General features: G+C 42.1%; 1 protein-coding gene across 5 annotated transcripts in view; it reads left to right on the forward strand.

Moving 5' to 3' along the window:
- FLT1 (fms related receptor tyrosine kinase 1) overlaps positions 1–15,185 on the forward strand; it is a 205,688-nt gene that overhangs the window by 50,459 nt on the left and 140,044 nt on the right. For all 5 annotated transcript variants that reach the window (XM_086329568.1, XM_086329567.1, XM_086329571.1 and 2 more), the window contains one exon: positions 12,697–12,821. In XM_086329568.1, the coding sequence (XP_086185694.1) occupies positions 12,697–12,821 (125 nt within the window). The remainder of the gene's footprint in view (positions 1–12,696; positions 12,822–15,185) is intronic.

Here is a 15,185-nt window from a genome sequence, read left to right on the forward strand (position 1 = left end):
ATGTCCCAGAGACCAAACATCCCTTGCACTGGAGGATGACTGTCCCCTGGAAGGACTTTGATCTTTAGGCTCCATAAGATAGAGCTTTATCTGGTTGGACAGCTCTTGGCCCTGAGGTGGTAATGACAGAGACCCCAAAACGTCCCCAGCATCTTATAGCAGAGAGAGCTAAGCAGGGGGTCCATTGACTCGAGCTTGATGTTCACAGTAAGAATTTCTTATCAGTCTATCCTTTCATATTTCTGATCTCCTGCCAGAAGACCCCATGTCCCTGGGCCGTCTTTCCTTCCCTCCACCCTTCCTTCCTTCCGTCCCATCTGTGGGGTATTTGAAGGTGTAATTGTCACCCCTAAGTCATTCTGAGAGTCTGGGCTAGATTTTGGTTGATGCAGAGAGGATGGTCTAGGACCAGGATGCCTGGATTCAGGTCTGGCTCAACCATTTGTGCCATTCCTGTGCCTGTGGGAAGGTCTTTCCTCATCTCTGGGACTCAGCTTCTGCTTCTGTAACGTGAGAGGCTGTGTTAGGGTATCACACAAGTCGCCTAACAGTTTTATAATCTTCCGATTCAGAGGCAGAGCTGGGAATAGTAGGATTTGGGACACGGCCCCAAATCTTGGCAGTAGAAGAAGGAATGGTTGTTGCCCATCAGAGCTGCTTGCTTCCTTCTTCCCTTTCTCCTTTATTCCTGTTTCATTCCTTTCCTTCCTTCCATCTTTCCTTTCATCATCCATCTGTCATCCCTCTATATGTCTGTCCGTCCTTCTCCCCCCACTTCCTTCTTAGCTTTTCTCTTTTTCTTTCTTTTCTTTTGAGATGTTTTAACTGATCAAGATGAAGATCTGACTTTGTGAACATAGAAATCAACTAAGCATCTTGTGTGAACACCCAGTGAGCAAGGTCCTAGGCAGCCCGAGAAACTGCGCCCTTGTCTGCCTTTCTGGTCTAGTCAGGTGTACCATCCCCCTGGCACTCCACTCTTACTTAGATCTTCAGCTAACTTACTTAGGTCTTAGCTGTAAATTAAAGAGAAATTATTCTCCTTCAAGGCAGAATTTAGTATCTACTTTTTCCTCTAATCAAAAGGAAAGTTTCTGAGCCGGGGGGAGAGGTATGTGTGAGGTCCATACAGCTAGAACTGGAGTCCATGGAGCTGCTGTGTGCACAGGACCATAATGCGTCCTGATTTCACCTTGTTTCTTGCTTCATCTGGTATCTTCTCAATAAACATCAGTTGGCCATGCACCATGTGCCCAGCCTCTGCTGGACACTGGGTTGAAATGATTGATTACCCCAATTGCCTGGCTGCTAGATATGCACATTTCAAGGAGCAAATTCACAGAAGATGCAGGAAGAAGGCGAGGGGCTGAACCACTCTTCCTGTCCTCCTCTCTCCTAAGTCTTGGTCTTTTGTCTTCTCCTAATTCATGGGGTCGCAGAGAGTCGGACACGACTGAGTGACTGAACTGAACTGAATGTCCAACTTGCCGTTATAAGTGAACAAATGGGACTTCCAAATGAGATAAGGCAAAACTGTGTGCTTCTCTTTTGAAGGAAGGTAGGCAGTCAGGAAAGAGCTTTTTTGATTTTGTATCACACAAATAATATATTCATGTTTAATTTTAGGATAGCATCTTGAGTCTGAAATACGGTGCCCTCTCTCTGCTTACCTTGCTGTAATAGAAACATTTGTGTACGGTCTCATGTAGATGGCAGAGCCTGGCACTGATATTCCTAGGTCAGCCATAGAGGGGATTATCTCACTTCTGAATCTGGGTGGGTAGCGAATTATAGCTGAGGTTTTACTTGTTCACTTGGATAACCAGCATGACTCACTAAGAAATACTGTGTAGACTTGGATAGATACATCGGTCAAGGAACCTCCCGGCTGAAGGAAGACAGAGATGTCTCACTATGTTCCCCACAGACCTGGGACTGCTAAGTGGGAACTAAACTAGGTATTTACAATCAGGATGGTTTTGTCATGGGAGAAAATTTTTTGTGAGTGGCTTCCTCAAATGCAAAGAGGAGTGGGAGAGAAAGGTTGGAGGGACTCTATAAGATAAGGTAGTCGGCACTGAATGATCTTCAGTTACAATTCCAGCTTAGGAAACAGGGGGTCACCATTCCTGAGATAGACCCCAGAGTTCTGTTCTCTTTCAAAATAAGTGTTTTGAGATATTCATATACTGTATAATTCACCCATTTAAATTGTATAATTTAATGGAAAAGATGCTGATGCTGAGAAAGATTGAGAGCAGGAGGAGAAAGGGGCAACACAGGATGAGATGGTTGGATGGCATCAGTGACTCCATGGACATGAGTTTGAGCAAGCTCTGGGAGATAATGAAGGACAGCGAAGCCTGGCATGCTGCAGTCCATGGGGATTGCAAAGAGCAGGACATGATGGAGCAACTGAACAACAAAAATGGTCTTTCGCACATAGGCAGACATATGCAACCATCACTACAGACAATTTCAGAACCCTTCATTATCTCAGAAAGAACCTCTGTACCTTTTAGCTGTCACCCTTTACTCTTCTATACCTCCCCGCCCTAAGCAAACACTAATCTACTTTCAGTCCCTGTAGATTTGCTTATTCTGAGTATTTCATATAAACAGAATAATAAAATATGTGGCATTTTATTATTAAATATATAAGTATGTGCTGTCTTCTTGCACTCAGCATAATATGTCAGGATTCATTCATGTTGTACTAAGTATAAGCACTTCATTTCTTTTTATTGCCAAATAATATTCCATTGTATTGTATGGGTCTCCCACGTTTTAGCCATCCATTTGCCAGTAGATGGACATAATGCTGCAGTGAACAGTCATATGCTAGTTCTTTTGCGGAACAAGTTTTCATCCTCTAGGGTACATACCTAAGGGAGGAAGTACCAGGTCATATGTAAGCATAACTATATGTTTTAACCATTTGAAGAACTGCCAGACTATGTCCCAAAGTGGCTATCTTATGTTCCCATGAGCAGCATATGAGAGTTTCAGTTTCTCCAAGTTCTTGCCAGTCCTTGTTACCCTGTCTTTTCATCACTGTCCCAGTGGATTTGAGGCAGTATCTCATTGTGGATTTGGTGTGCATTTCTCTGATGGCTCATGATGCTGAGCATCTTTGCATGTGCTTATTGATTATTTGTACCTCTTCTTTGAAGAAATGTCTTTTTAGATCTCTTTTCCATTTTTAAATTGGATTATTTGTTACCAAGTTGTAAGAGTTCTTCAATTTTTTAATTAGATTATATATTAATATATTTTATGTAGTTACATATTCTAAATATGTATTATAAAAATATTTTTATGTTCTAGACATAAAATTTAGAGGTATCAATATTAAGATGTGCTGTGCTTAATTGCTTAGTCCTGTCTGACTCTTTGCTACTCATTGGACTATAGCAACCTAGGCTCCTTTGTCCATGTGATTCTTCAGGCAAGAATACTAGAATGGGTGTCATTTCCTTCCATAGGGGATCTTCCACACTCAGGGATCAAACTTGAGTCTCCTGTGTCTCCTGCATCGCAGGCAGCTTCTGTATATCTAGATTTTAACATATTCTAGATATATCAATATTTCTGTATTCTAGATACAAATCCTTTATCAGATAAATACTTTGCGGATATTTTCTCTCATTCTGTGCATTCTTTTTTCACTTGCTTGATAGTATTCTTTGAAGCACAAAAGTTTTAACTTTTGAGGAAGTCCAGTTGATCTACTTTTTTCTTTTGTTGCTGATATCATGTATAAGAATCCAGTGTCAAATCTGAGATCATGCAGATTTACCTCTCTGTTTTCTTCTAAAAGTTGTATAGTTTTTGCTCTTAAATTTAGGCCTTTGATACATTTTGAGTTCATATTTATGTATGGTTTGATGTAAAGGTCCTCTATTCTTTTGTGTGTAGAGTTGTTCCAGCATTTGTTGAAAAGACTGATCTTTCCCCATTGAATGGTCTTGGCAGCCCGGTTGAAAACCAACAGACCATGGACTCAAGGGCTTATTTATGAACTCTTAGTTCTACTTCACCGATCTGCTTGTCTGTCCTTATGCCAGTACTACACTGTCTTAATCATGGTTGTTTACAGTTTTAGTAGTAACTTTTGAAATTGAAAAGTGTGAGTCCTCTTTCTCAAGGTTGTTTTGGCTCTTCTGGGTCCCATTCAATTGTAAATTTTAGCATCAGCCTGTCAGTTTCTACTAAGAAGTTATCCAGCATTCTGATAGGGATTGCAATGAATCCATAGATCAATTTGAGGAGCACTGCTATCTTAACAATATTAAGTCTTCCAATTCATGAACATAGGTAGTATTACCATTTATTTACTTCATTTCTTTCCACAGTATTTTTGCGGTTTGCAAAATATAAGCTTCACACTTCTTTTGTTAAATATATTCCTGAGTGTTTTATTCTGTTTTGATGCTGTTATAAATAAAACTTTTATTTCATTTTCAGATTGTTCATTGAAAGTACATAGAAGTATATAATACTTTTGCATATTGATCTTGAATCCTGAAATCTTGCTGAACTCATTTACTAGTTCCAATTAATAGGTTTTTTTTTTGTTTTTTTTTTTAGTGGACTCCTTAGGATTTTCTATATACAAGATCATGTCATTTGAAAACAGAGAAAATTTCTTCCTTTGAAATCTGGATGCCTTTTATTTCTTTTTCTTGCTGAATTGCTCTAGCTGGAATGTTTATTGTAACATTATTCATAATAACCATTGAAGCCCTAGTACAGTGCTGAACAGAAGTGGTAAGACTGGACAACCTTGTCTTGTTCCTAATCTTAGGGGGAAAGCATCCAGCATTTTACTATTAACAGTGTTGTTAGCTGTTATGTTTTTTTTGTATATCAGAATGAGGAAATGCCCTTCTGTTCCTAGTTTTTTGAGAGAGTGTGTGTGTGTGTGTGTGTGTGTTTTGTTGTGAAAGGGGTTTGGATTTTTTTAATTTATTTTTTTTAATTAAAAGGTAATTGCTTTACAGAATTTTTTTTCCTGTCAAGCCTCAACATGAATCAGCCACAGCTATGCATATGTCCTCTCCCTCTTGAACCTCCCTCCCATCTCCCTCCCCATCCCACCCCTCTAGGTTGGTACAAAGACCCTGTTTGAGTTCCCTGAGACATATAGCAAATTCCCATTGGCCATCTATTTTCCATATGGTGATGTAAGTTTCCATGTTACTCTTTCCACATATCGCACCATCTCCTTCCTTCTCCCCATGTCCAAAAGTCTATTCTCTATGTCTGTTTCTCCATTGCTGCCCTGCAAATAAAATAAATTATTTGGTACTATCTTTCTAGATTCCATATATATATGCATTCGTATACGATATTTATCTTTCTCTTTTTGACTTACTTTACTCTGTATAATGGCTCTAGGTTCATCTACCTCTTTAGAACGGACTCAAATGTGTTCCCTTTTATGGCTGAGTAATAGTCCATTGTGTATATGTACCACAGCTTCTTTATCCATTCATCTATCAATGGACATCTAGGTTGCTTCCATGTTGTAGATATTGTAAATAGTGCTGCAATGAACACTGGGGTACACGTGTCTTTTTCACTTATGGTTTCCTCAGGCTATATGCCTAGGAGTGGGATTGCTGGGTCATATGGTGGTTTTATTCCTAGCTTTTTAAGGAATCTCCATACCGTCTTCCATAAGGATTTGGATTTTGTCAAATGCTTTTCCTGTACCTAATGAAAGGATCATGAGATTTTTGTTTCTTATTCCATTTATATTGTATATTAATGACATTGACTGGTTGTTGGATGTTAAAGCGATCTTGCATTCCTGGAACACCCACTCTGGCAGGTGCATACTTCTTTTATAGGTATTGGGTTTGCTGGAAATTGAGCTCTTTTTGCATCCACATTCATAAAAAGTATTGACCTGTTTTCCCTTTGTGATGTCTTTGGTTTTGGTATCCGGGTAGCACTGGCTTCATAGAATGAATTGGAAAGTTTTGCCTTTTGTTCTTTTAGAAAAATTTGTGAAGAATTGGTGTTCATTCTCTAGATATCTGATAGAATTCCCTTGTCTTCTGGGCCTGAGTTTCTCTTTGTGGGCAGTATTTTGGTGACTGATTCAATCTCTTTTCTTATAGGTGTATTCAGTTTGTCTGTTTCTTTTGAGTTACTTTCAGTAGTTTATGTCTTTCTAGGAACCTATTTATTTCATCTGTTATCTAATTTATTGGCATACAGTTATATTATTCCTTTACAATTCTTTTTATTTTAGTAGTGTCAATAGTAATATCTACTGTTTCTCTTCTGGTCATATTAATTTGTCTTTCCTCTTTTCTTGGCTTGTCTGTCAAAAGGTTTGTCCGTTGTGTTTATTTTTTCAAAGAACTAGCTTTTGGATTCATGAATTTTTTTCTACTGGTTTTTTGGACATGACTTAGTGACTGAACAACAAGTTTCCTTCACTTACTGGTTTCTAATTTCATTCCACTGTGGTCAAAGAACATACTTTGTCTTATTTCTATCCTTTTAATTTAATTGAAGTTTGTTTTATGGCCTAGTGTATAGTTTATCCTGGGGAATGTTCTATGTGCATTTGAGAAGAGTGTGTATTCTGCTGTGATGGATTCTGTTTATGTCTGTTAAGTCCTGTTGGCTATCTGCATTGTTCAAGTTCTTTATTTCCTTTTTAGCCATCTCTCTCGTTATGTCCATTATTGAAAGTAAGGTATTGAAATCTTCGTCTATTATTGTTGAATTTTCTATTCTTCAGTCCTGTCAGTTTTTCCTTCCTGTATTTTGGTGCTCTGTTGCTAGTTGCCTACATATTTATAATTATTATATCTTCCTGCTAAACACTATCATTATTACAAAACACCCTCTTTATCTCTAGTAATGTTTTTTGTTTTAGTCTATTTTATCTAATATTTAGCAACCGAACAACAATAGCTATTTATCTAATATTACTATAGCTATTTCAGCTTTCTTGTGGTTGCTCCAAAGCTCTGTTTTGAATTCTCAAAAGCTTTGGTGGGCAACTAAAGTCAAAAGTGCGATGTGAAAACTCTCATTTCTAGATAGGATCCTTTTCATGGTGTTGGTTAATTACCTTCTTATCCTCTTCACTTCATCCTCAGTAAATTAAAATCACATCCTCCTTAAAAATAATTAGGAGTCCTCATGACCAGGACTTAAGAGTTAAGGTAAATGAAATTAAAGGAAAAGGAAATCAAGAAAAAGTTTATGAAAATCACGGGGATGAACAAGTACTCGGAAATAAGATATTTACTATTGAACTCTTCTTCAGTCTGAAAAACCCCCTAAAATCCTTGGGCCATTCACTTGCTCCACACTCCATAGAAGAGTTCCTAGGTGATGCCCTTGGGAAATAGAGTGGCATGAAGCCTGCCATGCTGGGACCTCTATGTCTGTGTGCCCTGATATGCCAGAGTGATTACAGATTTCAAAAGGAAAAAACACATTGAAAAAGTAGATATAATACCACTCTGAGCAAGGGTCCCTGTTCGATCTTCCCCTGCGCCCAAGTCTGCCCGCTGTCCTGAAGGATGACAGCCCAGCTACTCCTGCTGGATGAGAAAACCTCATTCTGTGCCAGCTTCCTGTCGCTGCTTTGAGTTCTAAGAGTCCAGAGAGGGGAGGTGGTGTGACCTCCCTGCCTCTGGGTGTGGCCTGAGTCCCTGGTGACAGAGTGTCTGCACCATGGGTACACCGGCGGTCTCCGGAGCAGCTCTTCCTCACTCTTTCAACAGCCAGCCACTTCGGTCTCAGGAAATCACTTCACGGCGCTGGCTGTGTTTAGAAGTCGTTTTTAATTTTGTGACGAAGACAAATGCGTCCTATGGGAATAGTAAGTGGTTTTACTGGTGATATTAATGGAACCGTGACCTCTTCTGTATCTGTGGTCATACAAAACAAAAAATGTTTGTATTATAATATGTCAGGCAAGTTCATTCTTAGCCCTTCCTTGAAGCAAATTGCAGAGGAAATATACTATTAATAAGCCTGGAGAATAGAGTGTGTGTATCTGTAGGCATAAGTTCATTTGTAAACATAGTGGATTTATAATGCCACTATTAACTGTGCTACAAATGGTGTGTTTTGAATTATGCTGGGACGGACACCAATCACTGAAATTCTGATATTTTTTGAACAGTGGGCCCAGTGCTAAAATTGGCATTGACTTATGAAATTCAAGTGTTGGAAGGATCCAGAATGAACAAGGGCTAGATGAAGTTCAAAGGCATGTCGCATTAGCTGCTTTTGTTTTCTTTTGGGACTGGCATTCCTTAGACTAAAAATGACTACACCAAGGTTTACTGTTTCCTCAGGAACATTTTATGCCAGTGTCCTTTGTTGAAAATGGTTGCTTAAGGAGACAGTAAATTAAATGTGAAGGATTTACAATTTAGTTACATGAATTAAACCATTTCCTGGTGTTTGTGTTTACCTTGGGACTCACAAAGGAGATAAAAATATAGACTCACAGGAGGAAGGAAAGGAATTGATCGAATCCCAGTAGTCCTGCCTGGATGTCCAGCTCAGCAGTTTTATTCAGGGGAGGAATTTTGTGCTGATAAGTGAATCTTTGTCTCCGTATAATTAACTCTTCCTCTCTACAGATGCTACTACACTCACTGAGCCTTCCTAATAGACATACAACTATTAATGTGATAGTTAATGTCTCCTAGTATACTGGACAAAACTGATGTAAATCACATGAAATTTATAGTTTTCCTCAAGTAAAAATGGTTTAGACATTGAGACTTACATGCAATGATTTAAAATGTTATTGTAAAATCATACATGCTTATTCTAGAAAATCTCACAAAAACAGAAGGGCTTTTCTGGTGACTCAATGGTAAAGAATCTGCCTGCAATGCAGGAAACACAGGAGACTCGGATTCGATCCCTGGGTTGGGAAGATCCCCTGGAGGTGGAAATGGCAACCCACTCCAGTATTCTTGCCTGGGAAACCCCATGGACAGAGGAGCCTGGCAGGCTACAGTCCATGGGGTCACAAAGAAAATAATAACAACTCATAATACTCAAAGGGAATCATGGCTAACATTTTAGTGTATTTGTTTTGTCTTTTTTTATGCCATTATATGAATATAAATTTGTACTTTCTGTAGTTTAGATCTTGAGTATAATTTATGATTTTCATATAGCCTAACCCCCCTTTCTCAAGTTCAAATTTCTCATAATGAGAAAATTAATAGCTAACACGTACACATCTACCAGGTACCATTCTAAACATTTTATATGTGTGAATTATGTCACCCTTGAGATAAGTATTACAGATGAGGGATGGAATTGGCGAAATGCTTTGGCTACATGGCTCAGATGGTAAAGCATCTGTCTACAATGTGAGAGACCTGGGTTTGATCCCTGGGTTGGGGAGATTCCCTGGAGAAGGAAATGGCAACCCACTCCAGTACTCTTGCCTTGAAAATCCCACGGACGGAGGAGCTGGGTGTAGGCTACTATCCATGGGGTTGCAAAGAGTCAGGTATGACTGAGCATCTTCACTTTCTTCACTTTCTTTCACTGCTAGTAAGGGGCAGAGCTAGGATTTGAACCCTGGTTGTGAAGTGCATGCTTTTTTTTTTTGTGGTCATGCTGCTCATCTTTCCTGGACCAGGATTTGAACTTACGCCCTCAGCAGCAATGAAAGTACGAGTCCTAACCACTTAAGGGAAGTGAAAGTCACTCAGTCGTGTCTGACTCTTTGAGACCCCATGGACTGTCCAGTCCATGTAATTCTCCAGGCCGGAATACTGGATTGGGTAGCTGTTCCCTTCTCCAGTGGATCTTCCCAACCCAGGGATCAAACCCAGGTCTCCTGCATTGCAGGCAGATTCTTTACCAGCTGAGTCACAAGGGAAGCCCAAGAATGCTGGAGTGGGTCACTGGTCAGCCCTAAATTCTCCTAACATGTACGGTCTTAACCACAATCTGTTGTCCCCCTCACTCCCCCAGCTCTGAGCCTTGTCCTGAGGCTGTCCCAAAGGCACCTCCACCCTTCCCTGCCCCTCAGTGAGCATCCTCGTCTGGGAATTCCTCCAACACTAGACCGTGTGACATCGCACACACTTGCCCCAGAGAACTGTGACAATCAGCCTGTCTCTGAAAAACAATTGCCAACAACAGGGCTTCCTATGACGAGGGAGCGAGCTCTGATGAGGGGAGGTGGGGCAGGGAAGGATCCTTGGACTGGAGCTCAGGAGAAGAAACTGACCTCTGGGGTTTCTGTTCACAGCAAGACAACTCTCTGCACCTGTTCACGCCTCTCTCTCCTCATCTGTAAAATGACAGGGTTGGAGAGTAGTTCATTCACTGGCTCATTCATTCATTTCATATGAGGCAGAGATGAATACCGTCTGTCTCCTCTCCTAAGAAGTCATCATCCCACGTGTACCCAGGGAAGTTGTGCGTTAGGTGCTATAACAGGAGAGTTCTGGGGCTGCTGGCAAAGCCCCTGAGGTGGGCTGGGATGGGAAGCAGGAAGGGCTGGCCCAGGAAGGCTTCCCAGGAGACCAGGAGGAATCATTCAAGGGTTTCTGATCATCCAAGATGGGCTGTATTAATTGGGTCCCTCTAGGGCCTCCTCTGGTGTATGTCACACACCGCCACCTTCAGCAGGCTACAGCAAGGTCCCTTTTTTCGTGGTGGTGGAGTGGTTGTGTGTATGTGTATGTGTGTATGTTAAAAACTACAGAACTTTATCATTTCACATTCTAGACACTCGAGGTGGCAGCAGGGCCGTGCCCCACTGAAGCCTGTAGGGAGCCCCTGTTTGCCTCTCCTTACCTTCTGAGGGGGGCTGGCGACCCTCGGTGGCCCTGACCTCCAACTGCATTGCTCCATCTCTGCTTTGTCTCCATATGTGTTCTCCCTGGATGTCTCTCCTCACATGGCCATCATCTTATATGGACGCCAGGCCTATTGGACTAGGGCCCCACCCTACTTGACTGAAGTAACTCTATTGGCAGTGACTCTATTTGACCCTAGTGAGGTCACACTCTGCAGTGCTGGGGTTAGAACATATCATTTGTGTGGGGGAGGGGCAGGGGGAGACACAGTTCATAACAATGTCTGCAGCCCCCAGTCAGTCCGGGCAGCCATGGCCCCCATCATGCCCATGTTTTTTCTCCCTTTATTCTCTGTTTGGCATCCAGGATTATTCTGAACGGCGAGCAGGTGAGGGCCCAGGGGAGAGTCTGCACAGGGCTTCTTTCCATCTGGGCAGGGAGGGTTGGGTCCAAGGGGAGAAGTTAAGAGCAGTGTTTCCTGAAGAGATCACTGTCAGGGGATTCCAAAGGCGAGGTGGACTACGAGAGTGTTTCTGAAAGAATGTTCAGTCCTGTCCCTACAGGAACTGCAGGGAAGCCCAGCAAGTGGTTTGAGTCCTTCTGACCTCTGAGGTGGACAAAATGCTGTCGACTGGGGAAAAAAAAAATCATAATGTGAGAGTTGTGAGTTAAGTTTTATTGGGGGCGAAATAAGGACTATAGCTTGGAAGACAGCATCTCAGATATCTCTGAGAAACTGCTCCAAAGAGGCAGGAGGGGGGTGGGGAAGGTCAACATATATGTGATTTTGATGAACGGTAAGTATGTGCAATCAAGCATGTATTATTTTTTTGCAGAAGATTTCTGCTTGTCTTGAGGAGCAGATGTCACCAGGAGGGATTTTAGTGCTTTTTTAGATATGAGGAGATGCAAGAATTGGGCTCATATAATCATCTCCTGAGACTATCTAACTAGCTGAAGACTGACTGCCCATTTTCCCCAGAGCGCCTCATTCCTGCTGTCCACCCTGAACTCCCTCCAGAGGGTGTTGAGGGTCAGCCCTGCAGAGGCACCTGATTTAATCCTCATAGAGGTAAAAGGCAAGGCCAATTTGTAGCTGACAGTGCCATGCTTTTAAAGGTGATCTCTTGGTGATTAGGCAAAGCCCTTTCCAGGTCTCTTCGCGTACACTCGCGCGTGCTTTACTGTTCGTAGTCGTGCAGTGCGGGCTAAAGAACTGGACACACGTGCTTGTGAAATAAATGCCGTGTTCACCGTGCTTCTCCTGCCTTCACCCTACCCCCTCTCCTGAAGTAGTTCAGACCGTCTCGTTTTACTTGTCGGCCTTTAAGCTGCAGAAAGCGGTGGAGGCGTGTTTCTGTCATTCAAATGGAAATACTCTCTCCAGCCTGACACCTTGGTCCCCACTCTCCGCTCTCGTTGGTGCTCCTAAGACTGTGGACCTGTGCACCCACCTCCTCTGACTTCTGACAAAGGCTCAGGAGGGCGCTTCCTGAGGCCCTTTGCAAAGCTGTGGGAAGGTGTTTATGCAGAATATTCACCTTACTCTCACTCTGCACTTTTATGGCTTTTTCTCTGAATGATCTAAACACTCCTCATCCCATCCCCCAGGTCACAATTTGCAAAGTAGGGACTGGGCCCCGGGGTCTGCTGATTGAAGGCCGAGACCTGAATAAGGAATTTGGTTTCCTTAGAGAAGCTTTCTGTATCTGGGCAGAAACACGGAAGGCCGGGTGAGAGAGAAGAATACGGATGTATGGGGGTCACATGAATGGGAAGGTGTATGGTGGCCCCACGTTGCCGCGCCAGCTTCAGTGTCTGGGTGTTCATCGTACAGTCATTTATGTTTGTGTGTTTTCATTTTCTTCTCATTCAGATACAGGTAGACCTTTCGTAGACATGCGCAGTGAAATCCCTAAGGTTATAAATATGACCGAAGGGAAGAAGGTGGTCATCCCCTGCCGGGTCTCGTCTCCCAGCATCAGTGTTACTTTAAAAAAGGTAAAACTTCTCTCACCTGCTCTTCACCGCAAGTGAGCAGAATGTATTGTTATTTTCTGTCTCTGGAATAGTTTGCTTACATACTTTTCTATAATAGCTTTTTACTCAGAAGTCTGAGTGCTAGATGTTATACCCATGTGTGTATTTAAATGGAATAAGAGGATAATGTTCTGGGCATAAATCTATGTGAATCACAGAAGAACCAAAATCATGAAAATTTTTATGCATTGCCATAAATTCAAACATCTGTAAATGTCAGAAAAACCAATTCTATGGGGTATACAAATTAATTATCCAGATTTTGGCTGAAGGCAGAACTGCCAGGCAGGATACCTGACTCTCCAGGCATCTGAGAACTGTTGCTTTGGTCTGAGTTGGGAATTCCCTGATAACAAAAGGCTTATCTTTTGCCGAGCATCTAAACTTAACCTCATAGGGGAAATAAAAAACTATAAGTGAGGGTTTTCTTCATATTATGTTGTAAATTGTGCATGAAGAGAAGGAAAATGATTTCAAGTAAAATCTAATAAAGACAAAATCCCTAAAATGTGCCAAGCCAGGTATTTCAGCTGGTTACTTTAGGGGTAGTGCTAAGTCTGAGAATTAGATAAAAACTCCCCAAATGGAAAACTGCAGTAAATCCTGGGTGCTTAGAGCTTAGGAGAAATGAACACTGTCTAAAGCATCTCCTGGCACTGCCCATCACATAGAAGTTGGGACTCAGGTGGTGACGGTAGTCAAATTGGAAGAATCCAGAGTGATTTTCAGTATCACCGATTGACCCTGAATCCTGAAATGTGATGAGGTATCTCCCTGTCTTCATACCTTGCATTCAGTCCCCTACATTGTGGAGTTACATCTTCAGTATCACACTGGGTACCATTGCCAGGAAATATAAAATCGTGGTAGACGAGGTAGAAACCCCAGAGGAGTCAAACTCAGTTGGTAGAAGAAAAAACTGAGGTTTCCAGGGAGTGAGGGGCTTTGGGGGCCACACGGAACATTTTAGCCCACGTTCTGTCTTCTGCTCCCGTGCTCCTTCATCCTTTGCTGATGGTTTTGTTTGCACAGGAGGAGGACCAGAGTGGTTCAGAGCAGAGGCTGGGATCATACAGCCTGGGTTCTTCCTCCCCTCACTGTCCACTTACCTGCCAGAGAGATGGGCAAGTTGTGAGACCTCCCTCCACAACAGTGTCCTCACTGGAGAGATGGGAGAGTTACAGGAGTACCCCTTCACCTGTCAGGAAGGCTACGCGAGGTGCTTGGAAGACACTTAGGACCTCGCCTGGCATAGGCAAGCCCATTCACAGCTTACTATCCATGTTACATACCTAACAGTTTAATGCCCAGTAATCAATGTATTATCAAGCGATGTTTTCAAGAGCCTGGCATTACTCCACTTAGTCCAAGACGATAATTGCTCTGTGATGAATATGGAGCAAACCATGGGGATATGAAACTTCTTGTTTCATGTAAGCCCCTTGCCTTCTGGCCCTAATGCAGGTTGCTTGTCTGTCTGAGGAATTTTCCCAAATTCTCACCTGCAAGCATTTTGGGAAGGAAAGCTTATTTTCTCTGTTTTCCCACCCAGCTCTATGATACAAAAGAAAAGCAAGTGAGAGAAGCATAAAATTCTAACAAGGATTTTGGTATATCATATATATGTTTCGAAAATGTTCTAACCTATTACATATATATGCTGACATGACATTATCATGAGGTCTTTCCCTTCCTCTTCTCTTCCCATCCCTCTTTTCCTAACTTGCTGCCCCTTCCCTCTCCTTTTTCCCCTGCCTACTTCAGTAGAACCCTGGTCAGCTGGTGACAGCTCCCTGGGGCCTACTCTCTTGCAAGGCTGCCCATCTTCCTGCCTCTTTAGGACACATACAGCGATTGCCACAGCTGATGAGCTTTGTAGCCTTTTGCTGTTTTAGCTCTTGTCAGCTAGACATAAAGTGGCTTTGTCAGTGGACTACAACTACTGGCAGTCGTGGATAGACGAGAGTAAGAGACACACTTCAGAGGAAAACTGAATGTGTTTTTTGGTGGCGCAGAGAAAGTCCATCAGCCAACCTTTCCCTTAGATTCAGCACATACTTGTTTTCTTGTGTTTTTAAAGCATTTCTCATGTTTTCAAGCATTGACAGATTTCAATCCCAGTTATAAATTTTTCTGAGACCTTCCTTTTAATAGTTTGCACCAAGTTAGAAAAGAAGGTTCTTTCTCCTCCCCACCCTCCCAACCCCCCTGCCAGGGAATGCAGAGCATTCCCAAGTTTACAAGTAGCCTCCTAATGTACTAAAGCATGAAATGCATCCTTTAATTGCTTTCAGTTCTTCATAAACAGGATGCAGTTCATCTCAA

Source organism: Bos grunniens, chromosome 12, assembly GCF_055505025.1.
Source record: "Bos grunniens cultivar Pamir isolate PY7600 chromosome 12, Bosgru_T2T1.0, whole genome shotgun sequence".
Lineage (NCBI taxonomy): Eukaryota > Metazoa > Chordata > Mammalia > Artiodactyla > Bovidae > Bos > Bos grunniens.